The following is a 23,102-nucleotide window of genomic DNA, read 5'->3' as shown; positions in this document are numbered from 1 at the left end:
TGGAATTTCCTATCTCTGGGGGATCAAATACAAAGGAGGTCCAGCTTCACTTTTCAAAAGACTTCCTGCCTTTCTCTTCACAGTCCACGTTTTCCTTCCTGCAGTATCCTGGATTCCTTCTTGGTGGCACCCAACAGCTGGACCAGGCTGCTTTCTGGTTTTGTCTTTCTGGTTTTGTCCAGCATTTCAGTGGATCTTCTGAGATGAAGGGAATGGAAGAAATAGCAGAAGGCTCTGCCCAGCAGCTCCAGGCTGGACTTTCCTTGACTTGTCTCTTCAGGCAGGTGGATCTAGGGCAAAGCTTTATATCTGTCTACCTCTCTCCCTGAGAATATCACATCCTCGGTTGATACCACCCACATCTTTATGTCAGAGAATAAATGAATGACCACAGTCTGGCCACCTTCAGCCTTCTTTCAACTGTTTTCAAGAAGAGTCCAGTAACTTCTCAGAAAGAAGCAGTTGTCACATCTCAATAGAAAGGCATGCCTCTCTTTAAAAAACTCTCACACTCAGAAAGACTTAGTTTTTAAACACATTAAAGAATGTAGCTTGAAATGCAAAGGATTTTTTCTCTTTGAATTTAAATTTTAGCAGTGTTCTTTTAATAAGAAAACCCCAGATGCATATGAAACATGAAATGATTTTCCATGGAAAAAAGGCAGGGTTCCCTAAATAATTTTTAAGACACCTTCCCACTCTGAGTCTGTGAGAGCATATGTAACGTGAGGTGCTGCCCCCACCCCACCCCCAGCCCTCTGCACTCCCAGTACCCCACAACCACCCTATTTTCATGTGGCCATGACCAGAATCATCCCACATCCGCTTCAGAGAATGAGGGCAAGCCACACCCCTTTAGAAAACAATGAATTTCTAAGAGGCAAAGTGTAAACTCTGGTGTGTGTACAGAGGTGTATGTATGTGCGTGTCCCTGTATCTCCTACATGCATGTCAAGCCTTTAGGTACAACAGTAGTTGAAAAAATAGGTGAGGGCAGTTAAGTTTAGCAGGCAATTGAATTAGGGAATCCTAGAAGGTCAGTGCTGGGAAATTACTTTTTTTTTTTTTTTTACGTTTACATAGGGTAATGATGTTTCTTTTTTTTCCCTTCCCCCCCACCCCTCCCACCCTTTTCCCTTTATACAGTCCTTCTTTCCTTCATTCTTACCGCTCTCCTTAGCCTAACTCTAAACCTAACCCTAAACCTAATGCTAACCCCTCCCACCCCCATTATATGTCCTCATCCGCTTATCAGCGAGATCATTCGTCCTTTAGTTTTTTGAGATTGGCTTATCTCACTTAGCATGATATTCTCCAATTTCGACCATTTGCCTACAAATGCCATAATTTTATCATTCTTCATTGCGGAGAAATTCAAGAAAACCTTAGAAGATGGAAAGATCTCCCATGTTCCTGGATAGGCAGAATTAATATCGTCAAAATGGCTATACTACCTAAAGTGCTATACAGATTCAATGCAATTCCAATTAAAATCCCAATGATGTACCTTGCAGAAATAGAGCAAGCAATTATGAAATTCATCTGGAAGAATAAAAAACCTAGAATAGCTAAAGTAATCCTCAGTAGCAAGAGCAAAGCAGGGGGTATTGCAATACCAGATCTTCAACTCTACTACAAAGCAATAGTAACAAAAACGGCATGGTATTGGTACCAAAATAGACAGGTAGATCAATGGTACAGAATAGAGGACATGGACACAAACCCAAATAAATACAATTTTCTCATACTAGACAAAGGTTCCAAAAATATGCAATGGAGAAAAGATAGCCTCTTCAACAAATGGTGCTGGGAAAACTGGAAAACCATATGCAATAGAATGAAATTAAACCCCTATCTCTCACCCTACACAAAACTCAACTCAAAATGGAAATTACATTTTGAAAAACTGCTGTATGTGTGTAGGGAGGTAGGGGTGGTCTGCAACTCCCTGCTCAAAGCTATGCCCGTGGTGGGGACTTGATAAATGTCGGTCTACTTGGATTGCAGCGAAATAATTGAGGGGAGCCACCACCTCTTTCTCAACTCCTCTTCCAATTAGATGTCTAACTGCTTTTCTAGGATAAGAATTCATTGATTCAAGGGGTGTTTTCCTAGAAAAAAAGAAATCAATTTAGGATTTAGAATAATTGCAATTTTGTCCCATTTGAGAGAGGAGAGCGGGAACCCAGATAAGTAAAGAATGAACAATCTTGTGAGATCACTTGCAAAGTGCCTTCCCAACACATAAGATTCCTTCAAGTGCTTAACCACCTCCACCTGCAACCTGGAGGCCAGAGCAGAACCTCAGGCTCCAGCCAGGCTCTGGGTCAAGCTCTGGCTGCCTGTGCAGGCTATGGGTTGTCTTTGTCCAGCCTTTGCAGCAAGAGGCCTTTGGATGTTTGAGAGCCTGTCTTGAAAAAAAAAAAAAAATTAAAAAGGACTGAGTATGTAGCTCAGTGGAAGAGCACCCCTTGCTTCAATCCCCAGTATCACCAAAAACAAAAACCTATCTATACAGCATTTATATAAGGTATTGCAAGTAATCTATAGATGATTTAAAGTATAGGGGAGGATTGTGTAGGTTATATGCAAATACTAAGCCATTTTATATAAGGGAATTGAGCATCCACATATTTGGGTATCTTCTAGGTGGGAGGGATGGCTACATTCTTCAAAAGTCTCCATGTCATAAAAGAGACAGGAAAGTTGTGGAAATGTTCAAGATTAAAGGAAAGTACAGGGACATGACAACTAAATAAAATACTGTATTATAGTTATATGATCTTAGATTGAATTTTTTATATTATGCTTATATACATGCTGATATTAGAAACAATTCAATAACAAGTCACATTTCAATTTTATAAGAAACATGCAAACTTTAAAAAACTCGTTACAGAAAACAGAATGGGAAGGAAAAAATATAAGCTATAATATTCCCTTTCATTAAAACCAGCACCTTCTGAAAAGAATCAAATCAATTAGTAACATTTATCCTGAACAAGTGGAATTACTTATGTTCCAAACTATACTTTAAACAAAATATTCTCAAATGTTTTGGTCTCAGGACTCCTTTATACTCTTAGAAATGCTTGAAGACCCTAGAGAGTTTTTGTTGCTATAACTTGAATCTATCAATATTAGACAATAATAGAACTTTATACTAAGAAAATGTCAAAATAACTATGTATTATTTTATTTAACAATGACAATAATAAACCCAATTACATAAAAAAATTCATCTGTACTGCAACATAATATATCCAAAGGAAAGGTAGTGATTGTACCGATTTTATTATTTTTTCTAAGCTATTTTGTCTTCCTCACACTCAATGCAAAGAAATAAAACATTATGTAGAGAAAAACATGTCACTATTATGCACAAAAAAGGGTCTACTGCATCCTTGCAGGCCTAAGAGTATTGTTTAAGAGGGAACGTTTAATGGCTCAAGTGGATCAATGGACCATTTGATTCTGATCCACTGAATAGAATCTCATTCACATCTGGTGACTGGATAAAATCCATGGGAGCTGTGACAGAACCATTTCCATGATATCCCCAGATCTCAATCAATAAGTAAAGACCTTACACAAGTAAATCTAACAACCAGTCTATGGATGATAGACTCTTTAGTATAAGGTGGAAAAAGAACCCTTTCTCAAGTACATGGATAAAAGCATTATTGTGATCTAAAGATTGCTGGATTGATATTGGGTTGCTCTAATGAAGACAAGGTACACAACACCAGATTAAGAAACTTCCACAACTTAAAAATTCTTCAAGTAAAGGAGCAACGCCCTTTCCTAAGCTGACAATCAGTCCCATATTGGCATGCTGCTGGCTCGGAAACCCGGCATCACAGATGAATGACTGAATTGAACCACCTGGTAGGTGTTACAGTAACAGATGATGCTTTTGTTTTTTGAAAACCCAAGTTCACTTCCTTGGTCTGTAGGAAGGGCAAAAGTAGATAAAAAACCAGGTCTCAAAGCATGCTCTGGAGCATGATCATTGCCCTCTTTAACAGGTACTCTGTATGTCTGATACAACAACAGCATGGAGCCTTCAATGCAGGGATTGCTTTAGGTCATCCACGATGATGAACCCCTTTCTCTCACAGGATCGATCTTCATGCCTAGGTTTCTGGGCTGCCCAATTATCTTCACTGCACTCCAGTGACATTTTCAAAAACAGGTTCCTCTGTAAGTCCCCTAGATTGAATTTTGTACTGGCAGGGTAAAAAACTATCAAGGACACTATTGGGTCAACAGCCAAAATTGAAATATGAACCATCAATGTGATAAAAATGTAGTATTCATTTAACATTTTGGCATCGATAGCTCTGCAAAAGAATATTCTTATTCTTGGGAAATACATACTGAAGCAATTAGGGATTAAGGGTCTTGATATATGCAACTTGTTTTCAAAAGGTTCAGAAAAAAATTATGTAGGTGTGGAGAGAACACAAAAATGATAAAGTAAATGGAAAAAATCTAAGCAAGCAGCATACAGGTGTTCTCTGTGTTATTTACATTCTTGCAACTTTTCTGAAAGATTGAATATATTTCCAAATTTTAATGTTATAACTATCAAAATATGAGACCAGGAAAATAGTAAAGTGTGGGAAGTCAACCATGTTTAGCAGAATCAGGTTTGGCTGAGCCATGGGGTACAGAGGTCTGACTCCCAGGAACTGGCAGCCATGAGAGACTGTTTCAGGCAACCAGTGGGTAGGTGGCCCTGTACAGAGTTGGTTCACCATCAGAGGAAATGCTAATTCTCTAAGCAAATTGCTTGTCTAACTCCACCCCATCCTGTTCCTCGCAAAAGAAGCCCCTCCTGGTCAGGGTCCCTTTACCTGTGGGACTATAAATAAAGGTGAAGGTAGGCTCCTCCATCTTGTGGGAGGCCAGATCTTGGCATGGCTCAATTCATCACACCCCCTTCTATTTGAAAAGATGATTGGCTCTTGTGCTTATTCGATTACATAAGCTTCTCGGTAATTAATCGATAGCACTGTCCTCTGATAGAAATCCTTTCCCTCATCCACACTGGATGTGTAGAAACCCCCATAATTGGCACCTCGACTGGAGCTGTTGGAGAGGATTTTATAAGAAGTAAGTTAAGTGTTGGCCCTTTCTCCTGGGAAGCACATGCTTGTGAAGAGCTTATTAAGAGGAAGAGAAAGGAATTTTTTATTGTGTGACGTTAAACCTGGAGAATTCACTCTCTACAAAGACAGAAATAAAAACAGAAATCTATTCAGCTATATCCAATACGTAACCAGAGTGAAAATTCAGTGGAAAGAATTCAACTTCTACAGTTCTTGAAAGTAGCAGCAGACCTGGTAGTTTTAAATCTTTTTTTCGATTTTTTTTTATTTATTGTACACAATTGGGGTACAACTTTCATTTCTCTGGTTGTACATGAAGTAGAGTCACACTGTTTGTGTAATAATACATGTACATAGGGTAATGATGTTTGTCTCATTCTACTATCTTTCCTTCCCCCCCGCCACCTCCCCACCCCTCATTTTCCTCTTTACAATCCATTCTTTCTCCATTCTTGCCTCCCCCTGCTGTTATATATCATCATCCAGTTATCAGAGAGATCATTCAGCCTTATGGTTTTTTGGGATTGGCTTATTTCACTTAGCCTGATATTCTCAACTCCATCCATTTAGCTGCAAATGCCATAATCTTATTCTTCTTTATGACTGACTAATATTGCATTGTGTATATATGCCATAGTTTCTTTATCCATTCATCTATTGAAAGGTATCTAGGTTGGTTCCACAATCTAGCTATTGTGAATTGAGCTGCTATAAACATTGATGTAGCTGCATCTTAAACACTGATGTAGCTGTTTTAAATCTCGCAGACTCCATCGCAGGCCTGCCTCGGTCTCTCTCCTGTAGCGCTGTGAAGCTTCACTGTGCGACTTGGCTCCTCACTGAGTCCTAACTTGGATGAGATAGGTGCAGAAGTTTAGAATCCTGGGAAGAAAAGATCCTAATCAGGAATTCAGGGAAAATCTATAACTTAAAAAGGGGAAATTCATTGGCAAGTTTTGTAGTTTAAATATGGGTGTTCCCGCCACAGCCTCCAGTGCTGCAGAACAGCATGGTTTCTGGTGGTGTGGGGCGGGTAGGATGGGAGGCCGTAGATAGGACGCTCTGCAGCAATGCTGGGAGAGCCACCTGCTCCTAGAGAGCATGACTGGTTCCTGTCCAGGCAGTGCCCCTCAGGGCCGGTCACCAAGATGAGAGGAGAAATGGCACAGGGATTGGAGGCCCCATGGCACGAGTTATGGGAATTTTAGAAAAATGGAGGAACCACATGGTCTTTGAGGGCTCGTTTCTAGCCCCTCCCAGCTGCTCGCTGGAAAAAATAAGGCTGATCTCGGCTAACTGCGGCTGCAGGGCATCTCTCCGTTAAGCTGCAGTTCAGTTTTCACCAGCGCTTTCCTTCATTCTCTCAAATAGACTGTCTTTAGCCAAAGTTAAATGACGAAAATTCTAAAGTTAAGAAAAGATGTTCCAATTGTGCTTTTTTTATATATACATAGTTTTTTAGTCGTCAATGGATGTTTTATTTTTATTTTTACATGGTGCTGAGATCGAACCCAGGGTCTCACACGTGCCAGGCAAGTGCTCTACCACTGAGCCACAACGTCAGCCCCTGATTGTGCTTTTTAATGGATTAATTTTTTGCTTTTTAGGGATAATTCTAAAGGTGAATAACAATCGTCCGGACAAAAACCGGTAATCCGAAATATTTTGAAGTTCTTTTGTATCTTAAATTTTTAGACAAATTAAATCAAAGCTTTGATGGATATTTGTTCATTGATGTGAAGCTTCACTTATGATAAGTTGTGAAAATTTCCTTTTTTGACCGATCTATAAATGCGTGCATGCAATGATTAATTTACATGATTTTAAAATTTACTTACAGTTCAGTGACTATGCTCACAATTTTAAATTAAACTAAAAATGAATCCAAGTAACTTTAATTCACATGAATTAATAAGGTAAAGTACTAAAAATAAAAAGACTTCTTTATAATTATTAATTCACATTTTCCAGGTGGTCAAATAAATAATAAAATTGCTAATTCCTATAATATTTAGGATCTATATCCCTTGTTTCTAATGGTTTTCTTCAACAGGAAAGAGATGATTAATATTAATATCTACAATTGTTTGATGTCTTGACTTGTGCAGTTAAGAATAAATAAGTCTAATTTGAGGTAAATGGGATTAATCATCTAAACTTTTATTACAGGAGATACTTATTGCTTTACAAGGATGAAATGCTAAAAGATTATCAGTTGGATACTAAAATATCATCTACTAAATATAAAAACATCAGACACTCTTAACTAAAATATCCTTAAACATTAGATGTATTTGTAATTTGGTTAATATAAAGAAGGTCTAAAATTCCTTTATTCGCTGTCTTCTCATTGAGAACCAAGATGCTAGGACTTAAACTATCAGATGTGATATATAAGGGTCTAAAAATTTTTTTTCATTTGGTAAAATAGAAAACTATAACATGTTTGAGTAAATTAAAACAAAATTTTTACAAAATAATTTTCAAAAGGTTTACATGTAATTAAGTTGGCTATATATAATTAACATAATCAGCTAAGATTATTTAAAGCTTTTATTCTTTAAATTCTACTAAGTTTCTACCATAAAGGCTTTTTACAAATATAGATAAGATCTCTTCCCAACCCTTATTAATTGGGCCTTCTAACTAAAGGATAGAAGAAAAAGGAAATACTTAAAACATTATTCTCTCATTCCAATAAAATAATTTCTTATGCCTCTTGAGTTTCTATTATTTAGAAAAGCTAATCTCAAGGAAATTATGATTTATACAATTTGGTTCAACAATAACTGTTATTTTAATATACCATCTTACATTACAAATTTCAAATTTCTCTTTAAAAGCTAAATTTGGTTAATATAAAAACATTGATGACTATGTTTTAATTAACGATAATGATTATTACTAATTTGTTATGCTAATTGTATCTTTATTTCCCAAATAAAGAAGTCTTTAAAGTATAAAATTTAAAAGGACATTTTACTAAGCAGATGCTCTCCAAACTAAAGCTTTTTACAATAATGGTCTCTTACAAATTTATATAATAGTAGCAAATTAATTACGAGTTTAATTATGTTATTTAATATTTTAAAATTAAATAAATATAAGCTATAAATTTTTTTTGGGGGGGGTGCTGGAGATCGAACCCAGGGCCTTGTGCTTGCAAGGCAAGCACTCTACCAACTGAGCTATCTCCCCAGCCCCTTGTTATAAAATTTTTATGTTACTCTCTACACTGAGAAATAAACTTAACCATATTTCTAAAGGACATTCAGGAGATACTGACTTATTTAAAGGTTTACAATATGGGATATAGAAGTATTTTGATACCTTCCCCCAAGAGGGGATTAAAAACTCTCGACTTGTCTGTTTCATGTTTCAGATATGATATTAAATTGTTACTTGATTTATATTGATCCAAAGAATTATATATGGAGGTTTTATGAAATAATGTTCAAATAAGAGGTTAAAGATGATTTCAGAATTAAAGCACCTTACCTGAATTTCGTTAAGAAACCCACTTAGGAAACATTAAGTACACACAGGAATCTTTTGAGAGTCTACCATCCACAAATAACTATTATTAATATTTAGTAAATAACCTTCTAAACTGCTTTCCATGCATAAGCTCAGAAATATGCATATCTTATACATATGGAATCATATTGTTAATTTTAAGGCTTATAAGATTATTTTAGATTACACATAATTAGTACTCTTTTACAATATTACTTTTAATGCCAAATTTTTTATCATGTATTTCATTTCTCCAAAACCCTATGCTGAGCAGTTGACCTATTTTTTGCTACTTTGAAGGCAGTGTTGTTAAGAATGTTCATGCAACTGTGTCATTATGCATGAAGGTTATTTTCACAAAAAAATCCCTTAAAATATGATTGCTAGATCAATGACATAAATTCTAAAACTTTTTAAAAAATTTGTTGGATCACTGTCCTAAAAAAGGTCATTACCTATAGGACAAACAGGTCAAGAGATTTTCAATGCTTGTACTGACTCCATTTTGTAACTTTGTCAGTCAGCCCACTACTGAAGACAAAACCAAATCATATATTTAGTAAAAAAAAAAAAAAAAAAAAAAAAAAACGGGCCTTCTTTTACTGTAATGCCCTCTTTAACTCAACAACTTTAATAACAGGTAACTTTTATTAATTTTCTTGGCCAAATGAAAATATTTAATAAGTCACTTCTTATGGCTTGAATACTTGTACAATCCTAGGCCATTGTCTACAATTTAAGGCTAATCATGCTCCAGTTCGTATCGATCATTTTCTATAATTTTAAAAAATAGGGGGAAAGAACCCTATGTAAACTCCCTTAATTTCAATAAAAGTTTCTAAAAATTATGATATTAGGAGTCTCACTGCTGCTGAGTGACACATGGAGCAATAGAATACACCAGATTTTACAATTAGGAGATCTTGGATCTCCAACCACAATGTTTGTGTGCCAGCTCTATTGAGCTCTCAGGTAAGTGAAGTATATGGGAAATCTGTTGGAACCATTTCCCAGATCCACCTTTAATACACCCAGTGATGTGGGCTGGAGAATTCATCCCAACACTTACTGATGATATGCACATGATGGGAGGTTTTACAGATACTCACATTACACCCATCCATGTGACTGGATTTAACTATACTGGCTCCAGTGGAAACATATCTATATCCTGGTCCCATGATAGACACTGGCTATCTAAAGGTAACTGCCAAGGAAAAGACAGCATAGGGAATACCTAGGCTAGCCAATCATACTGACTCTTGGAATTTAACATTATATGTTTGAACAGTCATTAAAATGGGACTTTCTCATAAAAAGCCAGTCATTTCTATGCAACATCCACCAATATCTTACTGCCTTAATTGTTCTGCAATAAAATATGGAACCTTTCCTAAATGGATAAAATATACAAATGTCTTGCCAGTTCAACATAAAATCTCTAAAGGTGGTGGGGATGTTTTGGATTGATCTTCAAAAATTAATAAAAGATGGTTACATCAGAATGTCACTTCCTCCAGAAGGTTTAAAGCCAGGAAGGCTTAACGTGGCAGCATTGCCACTAAACATGTTTCACTTTTACTTCTTCATGAAAAGAATTTATAAACAACCATGTTTAATCTGATTTTTTAATACAAGGGAAGATCTAAGAAACTAGGCAAATAGTTGAGTTATTTAAAACTGTTTTCAGAATACAAAATAATATTAGATATACAATCATTCTGATTTTTTGAAACTCCATGTAATTTAGAAATCCCCTTTTGTTTGGATATTACCTTGCCCTACTGGTAACCATGCAATAAAGACCAAATTAGAGCCCAGCAAACTGACTGATGTTACACTAGAAAGATAAGTAATTCTCATTTGCATTCTAACAGTTATTTCTTATTTGATGATGATTTGGGTCCTATATATTTTAATGTATTCTTTCAGGTTTCTATGTGTTCCTACATTCAATATATCTGGGGGCAAGAACATTCTGTCAAGATGCTGTGGCCCCTGAAAGTTAAGTATTAATAAAATGATTGAGATCAAATTAAATGGTTTAACAGCTACTATTACAAATATCAGTAATGAGCTTTCTGCTCTCCGATTTAAACAAAGTCTTAAATGCTGTGATGACTTTAAGTATGACTTTGTTACTGCAACCAAATATCACACTTCCCAATGGGACTGGGAGATAATTAAGAATCATCGAATGGACATTTGACACAGCAATAATAATAGCCTGGATCTTATAAAATTACATCACCACATCCAGGATATTCGAAAAAGCAAAATTGATCTCAAGAACCTTGCATCTCTAGCTGATCAAATACTTCCTAAATTGAATGGTATATTATTGGAATGATAGATGTGCAACTAATTCTTTTTTATATCATGATAATAGATTGCCATACCCTCAGAACCAAGATCCAGGACCTCGAAGTAGCTCTCAGAACCAAGAACCGGAACCTCAAAGTAGCTCCCATCATTTACATTTTAAAAAACAGAAAAAGGGGACTAAGTGGGAAGTCATTCATGGTCAGCAGAATCAGGCTTGGCTGAGCCATGGGACACAGAAGTCTGACTCCCAGGAACTGGCAGTCATGGGAGACTGTTTCAGAGACTGTTTCAGAGTTAGCTCACCATTGAGGAAACACTAATTCTCTAAGCAAATGGCTTCCCTAACTCCACCTGTCCTGTTCCTCACAGAAGTCCCTTCTGGTCCAGGCCCCTTTACCTGTGAGACTATAAATAAAGGTGAAGGTGGGCTCCTCCATCTTGCAGAGGCCAGATCTTGGCATGGCTCCATCCATCACACCCCCTTCCATTTGAAAAGATGATTGGCTTTTGTGTTTATTTGATTACATAAGTTTCTTGGTTATTAGTCGGCACCATCCTCCGACAGAAATCCTTTCCCTCAACCACACTGGATGTAGCAAACCCCTCACAGTAAAGAAGTCATAAATTTTTTTTTTCAGTGCTAGAGTTTGAACTCAAGGCCGTGCACATGCTAGGCAAGCACTCTACCACTGAGCTACACCCCCAGCCTCCTGTGAAAGAATTTTTTCAAGAATGAAAAGTAAAACTCCCAAAAAAGACCCACTTAGAAAGTGGGCAGAATATTCAAATAGACATTTCTCCAAAGAAGGTAAACAAATGGCCGATAAGCATATGCAAATTAGCTCAATGTCACTAACTGTTAGGAAAATGCAAATCAAAGCCACATTGAGATACTGACTCACAATCATTAGGAGGGCTACTGTTAAAAAAAAGAAAGAAAGAAAATAACAAGTGTTGATGAAGATATGGAAAAATGAGAACACTTATACATGGCTGGTAGAAATGTAAAATGGTACTGCCACTGTGGAAAACCATATGGCAGGTCCTCAAAACGTAAATAATAGAATTACTAAATAATCCAGCATTTTTACCAATGTGTATATTGCCCCAAAGAATTAAAAGCAGAGTCTCAAAGAGATCTTTTATACCAATAATCATAGCAGCATTATTCACAATTGCCAGAAGGTAGAGATCCCATTGGTGGATGAACAAAGTGTAACATATTCTGAGACATGCTACAATGTGAATGAACCTTACAGTCAGTCAAAAAGGAATATATGTTGGGACTGGGGTGTCTCTCAGTGCTTACCAAGCAAGCTCAACATGCTTACCATGCACAAGGACTCTGGGCTCAATCCCCAGCATGCAAAGGGGGAAAAAACTCATTTCTATGAAGTATCCATGTAGTCAAATTCATAGTCTCAGAGTAGAATGGTGGTTTCAGGGTGAATGGGGAGTTACTTTGTAATGGGTACAAAGTTTCAGTCAAAGTTTCAGTTAGGGATGATGAAAAAGTTCTGGAGATAGATGTTCGCAATGTTCACAGGACAATGTGCTTAACACTACTGAACTGTATATTTAAAACCAGTTAATGTGCTAAGTTTTATGTAATGTGTATCTTATAATTAAATGACTAATGGTAAGATGCTGATAGATATTGGTAAAGTAGAATTACCCAAGCATGTTGGAAAGAAACGAACTTAGGAAAGAATCAGCATTCCCAAGGTTAACCATCACATTGTGAGCAACACTGCAGATTCTCCCAAGGTTGCTCTACACAGACTTCAATTGCTGAGCACAATAGAAACTCACTTGGAATCAGCCATGGTGGGAATATTTACAAATGCTACCTAGTAAAATTGATTCCTCCTCTCTCTCTTCCTATAGACTGGAGGTGGAAGTCAGGCAGCTCATAAACACTGCCCAGCACACCACTCAACTTACTGGTAGGGCTCCATAGAACTGTTTAATGTCTGATGGGGAAAATATTCCTTCCTCTCCTTGATGCAATGACTCAGTTTCTTTGTCCACAGGAGGTGTTGCTTCCTGGGCAGCTGTAAATAAAACCACAGATAGAAAAAAATTCACCTTCTAACTAATAGCAATCCAAGACTATTAATCATCAAAAGTAACTATTTTAAAGAGATTTATGGGCTGGGGATATAGCTCAGTTGGTAGAATGCTTGCCTTGCAGGCATAAGGCCCTGGGTTCAATCCCCAGCTCTGCAAAAAAAAAAAAAAAAAAAAAAAAAGAGAGAGAGAGATTTATAAATTTTCACTGGCATTTGATTATGGAAAACTGCATAAATACTCAGAAAAAATGTAACTTATAAATTATTTTTATTTTCATTATATTTTTATTCTTTGTCTTTCATATACTCCTTCTTATTGTTCTTATTATTTTTATAATTTTACTAATTCCTTAAAACTACCATATATTTTACCAAATAATTTATGGTACTTAATGTTCCATATAATTGCAAAGATCCCAAAAGCATTACCTCAAAAGATAATATCAGGATTCAGACTGCAAGAACAGAAAGAAAGAAAAAAGTCAAAAGAACAAACATTCAGAAGTGGTGGGTAAATGTATCATATCCATAAAATGGATTTCTTTGAAACTTGATAAAAATGAGCTAGCTATATCTGTATTATATTCATGAAAAATGTCAGGCATATTAGGTGGGAAAAAAGCAAGTTACAAAATATGATTAGCATGGTCCTGTTAAATTTATATTACACACACCGTCACAGTTGTTTCTCTACAGAAAGGAATCTACAAAAATATATTGGAAACAGTGGTTATCTCTGGGGAATGTGTTGGCAATGGAAGGAAGAGGAGAAAGATTTTTACCTTCTACACTTTGTATTATTTTCATTATTTGAAGTTTTATTCAATTTTATTATAATTATATGCATTATTTTTAATAATAAATTTTAAATATTAAAGCAAACAACAAAGTTCAAGAAAACTCAGAAAGTGAGTCAGGTGACCTTAAATAAAGCCAGGTCTTAAACAAACAAAAGGGACTTGGATTTTAGATCACACTTATAGAACAGATTGGGCTGTGCACACCTTTTCTGTTTAGTTCTTAATAGCCTTTCATCCTAAAGGCAGAATTAGGCCCAAACTCAGGATTATATAAAGCCAATATTAAAAAATTAATAATGTTTGCCATCCAAACAGACCACACACAGGTAAATTTTAAAAAGAAAGAGAAGAATTAGAACTCGTCTGATACACTCAAGACTCAGTGAGGCAAATGGAAATGCTGAGTCTCATCCAAAGTTCAAATATCCAAAATGACCTGCTCCCCTGTCCTGTGTTTCTTTGTGTGGGATACTACATTACAGGGGAAAAAATAGGTGACTAGAAAAAACACACACATCAGCATTTGGAGTTCACATGAGGATTCCAAATACTCTTTCAGTATGAACTTCCTGCTTTTTATTTCCTATTTGAGAATTTGACTGTAAGAACTGTTTTTATTTGTCATAATTTTTACTTAAATTTACATTTATTTATTGCTTTAATTATTGTTTGAGGTTTTTTTTAAAATCAATTTAACAATAGTATATTTTGTTTCTCAACTCATTTTGTCTTCACTGAATTCTTAGAGGGAACTTCCTCTTGGCTAGTTTCATTTTTAAAGAAAGGATTTTGCACACTAGATTGACTCACTGAACAAAAATGTGGGTGTAGCAGAGAAACTTCCTGAATATATTCATGAATTTCTATATATCACTCTAACAGTGGAAATAGACCCAGAGAAACATAAATATTTAGCATATTGACATTTGTCAGGTGTGATTCCTGCCCTGTGTTTCTACCTTTATATAATATCATAGAAAAGCTGTCTTTGTAACACATATCAAAGCTCTTGCCTAGCATGTGCAAGGCCCTGAGTTCAAGTCTAAGCACAGTTGGAAAAAAAAAAAAAAAAAGGAAAGAAATGAAAGTAATTTCTGGAAAGATAAAAGTCTTTATGACTTCTCTTTCTGATAAGCATAGCTACAGTAGCAACATGTAAGGAATGTTTTCTCTGTGCCACACAAGCATTTTATAGGAATTATCTCATTAGAGTCTCACCAAAACTATGAGGTAGATATATTATTACGCTCACTTTACAGTTGGAAAAAGCAAGACAAAGAAAGACTAAGGAAAGGGTCGAAGCACCACTAATAAGTAGAGTCCTGGCAATCTGACTCCATAGAGCTCACTCTTAATCCATATGCCTCCTTCTTTTTTATGTTATTTTATTCAAAACAATTTCTAGTTAATAAGAATGAGCTAGCTATCTCTGCATTATATTCATTTGCCTAAAATTACTTTCCCCCACTGAAACATAAGCTCCAAAAGAGCAGAATCTTTGCCATAGTCCTCCAATTTATAAAATAATGCCTGGTCCAAAGTATGAATTCAATAAATATATACCAAATGAACAAATGGGGACATTTCTGGTTTTCCCAAGAAAATATTACCAAAATGATAAGAAAACCTCATACACATAAGCATGGTGCAAGTAAGCAAAAATAAACTGCTTACCTTTCTCTCTTTTATAGTTCTCTATCTTCTTTATAAGGCAAGGTAGAATCTTTTGAAAAGCTTTCTCCAGTATAATCAGATTATCTTCATCTATTTCAGTTTTTTTTTCTAGATAGTCCAATAAACTTAGAGAAGTCTGCAAGAGAATCAGTAGAGTCACATTTACTTACCTTCTGATTATCATTCAGATGTTAAACACTACATGCATGGACACTAAGCACCAGGTTGTGCAGTGATAAATGTGGTACAGCATCTGTCCCCAAGTGGCTCGATAGTGTAGGGAAGAGGCTTTACCAAGCAAATCTCTATACAAGCCACGTTAATACCAGATATCAAATACGCATAACTCATTGTATAATAGGAATAGTGCTTATTATGTATTAACCTAAAAATGGCCCAGTACTGTTACAGTAGACACTATTATAATATCCATTTTAAAGATGAAATAACTGAAATACAAAGAGGTTCTATAATTTGCTCAAGGTCACAAAGCCATTAAGTGGCAGAGCTGGTGCTATCTGTCAAAGTCTGTCTTATTGGCCAAAGAGCTATACTGATTCTAACTCACAGTCATAAATGATATAATTGATTAGGGAACCAGAAAAACAGGGACACCAAAGAAATGAGGGAGAAAATATTTGGAAAGAACCTCACGTTTGATATTTTAGAAGAAAATATCAAGTTATCCTGGTGCAGGGATGGAATCACAAATTGACTAATATTTTAATATATATTAATATCAATTTAATTATATATGAGGTAGAAGGTACCATAATCCTTTCAGAGATTAGGACTTAATATATTGATCTGATTATTAAAAATATGAACAAACTTATATCAGAGCCCACAGAAAAGAGCAATTAGAAAGAGAACATGTGAACATCATCTAACTGCACATGTAGGCATTGGTCAAGTGGGAAACGGGAAGGGAGACTCCAGTCTCCACATTGAACAGTTTAAAGTTTGAAAACTTGCCAAGTACTTGGGAACCTTGGAAAGAGGCTGGAGTACAAACCCCAACAAGCCTTAGGACATGGCTGAAATGGTGGGCTGTTGTCAGGCCTTTTGAAGGAACACACACACCACAGGAGGAATTTGGTCAAAGTCCCAGGGGTCAAGGACTACCATCAGTGATCATTAAAGACAACAGGAACACGAACAGATTTGTTTTCAAATGAGAATCTTGGGAGTAAGTCGAAGGCAGAAATGAATTGAGAAAATATTGGCTGAAAGATTAAATAACCTGGTGAAGATGATCAAGACCTGCCTAGGACTAGTGGTGGAAATGCAGAGGAGACACTGGACATCTGTGAAATATAATTTGGTGAGTTTTATGGATCACTTTTAACTGGGTAAAGAAATGAGGAAAGAATCACAGATGTCTTCCAGTGGTGATGATATTCATTTATTCACCATTCATCCATTCCACATACCAGCCCCGTATAAGCTGCACGTGGGAGCTGATGTCTGAACTGATGAAGAATGCAAGGCCCTCAGTGACAAGGTGGAGAAGGGTATGCCATGCAAAAAGAACCAAGTGGGCACATGAGGAGAAACTGGAAACTGGTTATTAGGAAGTGCTTGGTGGCATCAGCAAGAAGTTTCATGGGCACGATACAGGTGGAAGCTATTCTAGAATACATCAGAATGTGTCTAAGAGTTGAGTTAGTGGAGATAAGAGTGTGTGTAGACTACTCTTTCAAGAGGGTTAGCAGGAAAGGTAAAGAGGAAGCTAGAGCAGCAACACAGGAAGAGGCAGGGTTAATAAAAGTGTGTGTGTGTGTGTGTGTGTGTGTGTGTGTGTGTGTTTTCCAACCTGGCACTCAAAACACAAACAATCCAGGCAAAGGCCAGAGTTTCAAAGTCTTAACTGGTTTCTGTCTGCATCTGGTTAAAAAAAAAAAAAAAAAAAATTCAAGAAATTCCAGAAACAGGAGGACCAGAAAGGCAAAGACGTATGTCACTCCAAAGCAGCCCCAGCACACCAGCTGGTCAAGGGGCAAAGTAGAAGACAGGCGTGGAGGAAGAATCTTCCTGAGCTAATCTGCTGGGCACAAAGGTCAGAAGGAACTCCCCCAACACCCCCGCACAGTGTTCTGCAGCAAATAATACACAAGTGAGCTCTCTAGGAACCTCAAAACCAAAATCCATGTCTTGACAACAGCTTACCAGGAGGAAGAAAAGGAATTAAGACATGATTCCCAAAAACAATGATGGAAAGTTTATAATGTGTAAGAAGTTTATTAGGTGTTTGGTAAATGACACACACACAAACACACAATTTAAATGGAGCCCATACCTTAGTTTAAAAACACCACCCTGGAAAATACTAGCAGAGACAGTCCAAAGCTTTTTATTTTGTTTCTTCCCTAAAGAGCTAGTAGGTTTGGGTGTAGTTTCCTTCATATCAATCATCTATGCTGAGTGCTGTGCTGAGGACGGAGTTCTGGACAGTTGTTGGGGTCTCACGGGAAGTGTGCAGGTAGCTAGACTGCCTAATTGCATAAGAGAGTTATCAAAGTGGAACCCCAGAATACCCCAGAGAGGTCACTTTTGACTAAGCCTAGTGGTGCACATCTGTCTTCCCAGCTACTACTTGGGAGGCTGAGGCAGGAAGACTGAGTTTGAACCCAACCTAGGCAACAGAAAGACACTGTCTCAAAATGACAACAAAAAGTCATTTTGTCCCCATGAAAAGACCATAAGAATTTACAACCTTTTCCTTTTGGTTGAAGGGATCCAGGTCCTCCTCTAATGGCTATAAGTAATTTACTTTTTCTGTGGTAATTCTTTTGAAATTGTAATAGTAGATAATGCAGACTCTTTAAGCCCTGGTAAGAAACTCCTCTGGGATAGTTAGAGGTTGCCCTCCACGTACTTCAGAAGCTGGCCTGATTGCAAAGTCCAGGAGAGACAAACCCAGTTATTAAGGCATATAACTCAGCCACGATAATGACATGAAGAATTGGAATCCCTTGGGAATGAAGCTGAGCTCATTTGAAATCGAAGAAGGAAGTGATCCTGAATCTGATCACCTCCATGCCACAGCTAAACACAATGACTTCCTTTTACTGTTGGACTGAGAAAAACATTAAAAGAAAATCATTCGGCTGCTTGAGCATGGGCCTTTGTTGCCTGACAGGCTGATTTAGCAAGGGGAGGAATGTTTGGAAGGCTTTGATCATAAAAACAATCCTGTACACACAGACACCTTCAAACAGAGGTCCAGCACCTATGCAAATGGAAGAGGAAGGACACTCTCCCAGCTGTTCTGGGTGGACAAACTCTGCCGTGTGGAGCGTTGCGGGACTCCTTCAACAAGTGTCCTTTCCCCCACCTCTCAATCCCCACTCCACGTTGCCCTGAGTAAGGACTTCTGTCCAGGACAGAGGGAGGGTCAGAACCATAAAAAGAGGTCTCATTTTATTTATAAATCCAAACACTGGAAAACTTGTAGGAAGACGCCTCAAGTTGGGACAGAATATTTTCAGAAGCACAGGGAGAGCTTTTCAAACTACAGGAATCTCTCCAGTGTTGAGAATTTCAGCATTTAAAGAAAAATGCTATCAGTTCAGCACTTTGCATGACTTTGCATGACTTTGCCTCACTGCAAATATGAGCACTGAAATGTCAGGCAGAAGCAAAATACCCCCTTGGTGCTTTATAAAAATTATTTAAAACAAAAATTCTTGTTTTTTATTTTCTAAGAACTCACACACTCTCCCTCTCTCTCTCTACACGCACATGTGCACACACACACACACACAATGTTTATAGAAAAAGATCTAAATGTGAACTAAAAGGGAGAAGGGGAGTGTAGCATAGAATGGCTGAATGCTCTGACATGGGAGAGGACAGATATAACACATGCAAAATAATTTTCCATCTATGTGAACAATGATATTGGTGAAAGAGGTAGGAATATATACTCTGAGACTGTAGTATGTGTCATATGAAATAAAACAAAAAACATAGATTATCAAACATTCTATTATCCCCTGTGACATAAGAACCAGGATTCTCAGTGTGAAGAAAAGGAGATGCAGGGGGGTAAGAGAAGAATGGAGGAACTTTAGATTACTTAGAGGGAAGAGGGGGCAGGGGGCAGGGGTATGAAAGATGGTGGAATGAGACAGACATCATTACCCTATGTACATGTGTGATTACACAAATGGTTTGAATCTACAGTGTGCACAACCATAGAGATGAAAAGTTGTGCCCCATTTGTGTACAGTGAATTAAAATGCAGTCTGTGAAGATAAAAAATAAATTTAAAAAAGGAGATGCAGGTATAACATAGAAATGATTAAATAAAAATCTAATGGATATGAATTTGAGCTGAAAATAGAAGTGTGAGCTCATGAGATATTTTATATTACAACAAAAATTCTCTTCTCTCTCTCTACACACACACACACATACACACACACAATTTCCTAGCTCTATCCTTTGGGGAAAACAGCAACAATCTAGGAGCAATTATCAACCAAGAATCAATGAATAACCCCAGTACCTAGTTTGTGGTCTTGAAATAACACTTCTCATTATAAGAAACCACAGCTTTTTAGAGATGGGATGGATTCTTGGACTGAGCAGAATGTTTATGAAGTGAGCCTCAGATATCTTTGCCAGAAAACAAAGAAGTCTTTAAAGACTATGGCTGAGGAACCAACTTGAAGCGGCTCCCAGTGATCAAAAGAGGAACAATCTGCACCTCAATAGAGATAATGATTGCAATGGATTGAAATATCTCAAATACACATAAATCCATAAGTTCGGTTTTACATATATATATATATATATATATATTTTTTTTTTTTTTTTTTTGTACTGGGAATCGAACTCAAGGCCTTGTGCTTGTGAAGCAAGCACTTTACCAGCTGAGCTATCTCCCCAGCCCTACATATATTTTTATAATGGGCCATCTTCAGAAACTTCAGGAAACCTATTAATTATCTAGAAAACTAGGTAAGTAAAAGAAGAATCAAAGATTTACATATAAACTGTGTCACTGGGTAACCAAATCGTAGATGAGGAGAAAACATAATGATAGAATTTTAATATTTCTATTTTGCAATCCCCAAAGAAACAAGCTATAAAACTGTTGAAACTTAATAGTTGCTAATATTAAAAAAAAAGAAGAAAAATAAAAAAAGAAATGGCTTTCTATGAAAGAACGTAAAACCACCTACAGTCTTTCCAAAAGTCTGATGGAGCCTCAGGATCCAGCTGCCAGGTTGCAAGGAATGCAGAGGACAGAGGAACACGCTGGCCGGTACCATGAGAGCAGCATCGGCAAAACCCAGACACTGCTCTTCAACAGGCCGGGCTGAGAAAAATAGACTGAGGGGAAGGCCATACAGCTCAGGAGTGGGGCACCTGCCTGGCATGGGCAAGGCAGTACTGGAGGGGAAGAAGAGACAAAGAAAGAAAAGAAAACGGGGGAATGGAATTTAACCTACAGATTCAAAAACTCTTGGAAGAGGAAAAACTGAACAAGACTAGAGATCTAGAGACTCACAGTGAAGTGATAAAGTCATCAAGAAACATAATGATGCAGTTCTAAAAAACCAGGATACTGGTTACTTCTAGGAGCCAAGAAGAAGCTTGACTGGGATGGGCAAATGGAGAGATTTCCAGAGTGGATGGAAATTTTTAATATTTTTAATAAATTCCCATCTATTCACTTATTTTGAAAGCACTCAACTCAGGAGCACAAACGGCGAGTTCAGGTGGCACAATGTACAATAAGATTCTGTAAAATGCAAAAGGTGATTTCTTGATCTGGGCTGCAGTTTCAAGGGTATTAGCTTTATAATAGTGCATTACTCTGTGTGTTCTGTATCATTTTCTATACCTGTGTTCTGTTCGTTGGTTGGTTTTTTTATAATAAAAATGCAAAAGAAGAAAAAAGTGTAAAAAAAAAAAAACCAGAAATGTGTGAGATGACAAACACAGGCTTTCCAAGGACCATCTGAGGGAGAAAGTTAGTAGACTCTGACAAGGAGCAACAACTATGAAAATATTTAATCTTTGCACATCACCCTCGCAGTTCTTCAGTTTTCCCTGCTACCTCTCCTAGTTATTACTTCAAAAATCACATAAAAAGAAAAGGTTCAGGGGACTGGGCACGTAGCTCAGTGGTACAGTACCCGCCTAGAATATGCAAGGTTTGATTCCCTGGCACCGCAAAAAATAAAAAAGGGTTCAGGCAGCTTTCTCCAACAGAAAGAGAAGGGAGAGGATGGCCTCATCATTATACCATTTGGTAACAGATCCTGCAAGTTCTGAACTAAAATATGGGTAAGACTCAGTCCCCACCCCCAAAAGAACCCACAGCCAATCTTCGGGAGCAAGAAACACAAAAGGGAGAATAAGAGGTAACCAACAGAAGAACTCAAGAGGCCGAAATCCCTGAGGACTCTAAAAAGGGAATAAAATGACTCAAAGGTTGAGACTGGAAGACAGGGAACCTGCTCAGGTCTCATACCTGATTCCAGAAAATGAGGCTAATGAATTACGAACATAGTCCTCATTTGACCGACCACATAAAACCACTTCCCGCTCTCCAGAGGCTTTCTCATGAATAACGTCAGTTGACCCGGGAGGAGCTCACAGGTAGCTCAGGAACCATTTGATGCTCCCTTTCTGAAGTTGGATGGTGAGTTCATGACTGTTCACTTCATGACTACATTTCAAAACTTTTACCCACATTACATGCACTCTTTTGTACTACTGAATACTATTGTATTCTTATGTACTTACCTAACTTAAAGTCTAATAAAAACACAAAAAATAACACAATGGTATAGGGTAAAATTTGAAAGTCTCCCCTTCTCAAATTAGCTAACTTGTTTGTCACAAGTTATTAAAGTTAAAAGAAAAATATATATAATTTTGAGGCCTGGAAGAGACACATGCAACAATCCTCCTGCCTTTAAATGTGACCAATATAGAGATAATACTAGCTGATAACAATTCTGTTAATATTAAAACCATTTCTAGTAATTCAACACACCTGTTCAGCCCTTTACAAAACATTCTCAAACATTTGTTTCACTTGGTCTTTACAAAAACGCTACAGGGGAGACGCTACAAAGTCTACTAAAAAGGACACCTGGGCCCCCTCAAGACCCCCACCTGGTGCTGGTGATGAACACAGAACTCCCACCCTGCCATTGCTTACCACCTCTTCATTCCCTTCTTATGCTCCCAGTTTGATTTTATACCATAAAACACAATGGCTGTCAACAATAGTCAGTATTTATTGTGCAGTTAAAATGCCAAACAGTCCTACTAGTGCTTTTTGCACATTTTTTCATATAATTCATCAGTACTAGAAGGAAGTGGTATGACTGGACATAATTTGACACACAAGAAAATAAAACTCATAAATGTTCAATCACTTGCCCACAACACAGTGTTAGTAGCAAAATCAGGACTAGAATCCAAACCCATCCAATACCAAAATCATTTTCCTAACAATGTTACAGGTCCAATCATGGAAGAATGTTCCTAACCACATATGGTACTGGTCCCTTTTTCAAAAGAAACCTTCCTATATCACTTTCCAATCATGGGTGAAGGAAATGCTTGTCTAG

The 23,102-nt window shown here is 37.1% G+C and overlaps 1 protein-coding gene across 7 annotated transcripts in view; it reads right to left on the bottom strand.

The window, feature by feature from the left end:
• Nucleotides 1–23,102, bottom strand: part of Casp10 (caspase 10) — a 70,791-nt gene that overhangs the window by 32,443 nt on the left and 15,246 nt on the right. For 4 of the 7 annotated variants that reach the window (XR_007107867.1, XM_047546639.1, XM_047546638.1 and 1 more), the window contains exons 4-5: nt 15,502–15,637; nt 12,900–13,009 (exon numbers count right to left, since the gene is read on the bottom strand). Coding sequence is in view for 6 of the 7 variants with exons in the window: in XM_047546639.1 (XP_047402595.1) it covers nt 12,900–13,009; nt 15,502–15,637 (246 nt within the window). In the remaining variant the exon portion in view is untranslated. Of the gene's footprint in view, nt 1–5,747; nt 5,997–12,899; nt 13,010–15,501; nt 15,638–23,102 lie in introns of those variants that run through there. The other 3 variants (XM_047546641.1, XM_047546643.1, XM_047546642.1) reach the window with 3 other exon arrangements.

The sequence above is a fragment of the Sciurus carolinensis genome, chromosome 3, assembly GCF_902686445.1.
Source record: "Sciurus carolinensis chromosome 3, mSciCar1.2, whole genome shotgun sequence".
NCBI lineage: Eukaryota > Metazoa > Chordata > Mammalia > Rodentia > Sciuridae > Sciurus > Sciurus carolinensis.
Note: the sequence above shows the minus strand (reverse complement) of the source record. Positions and strands in the feature narration are given on the sequence as shown.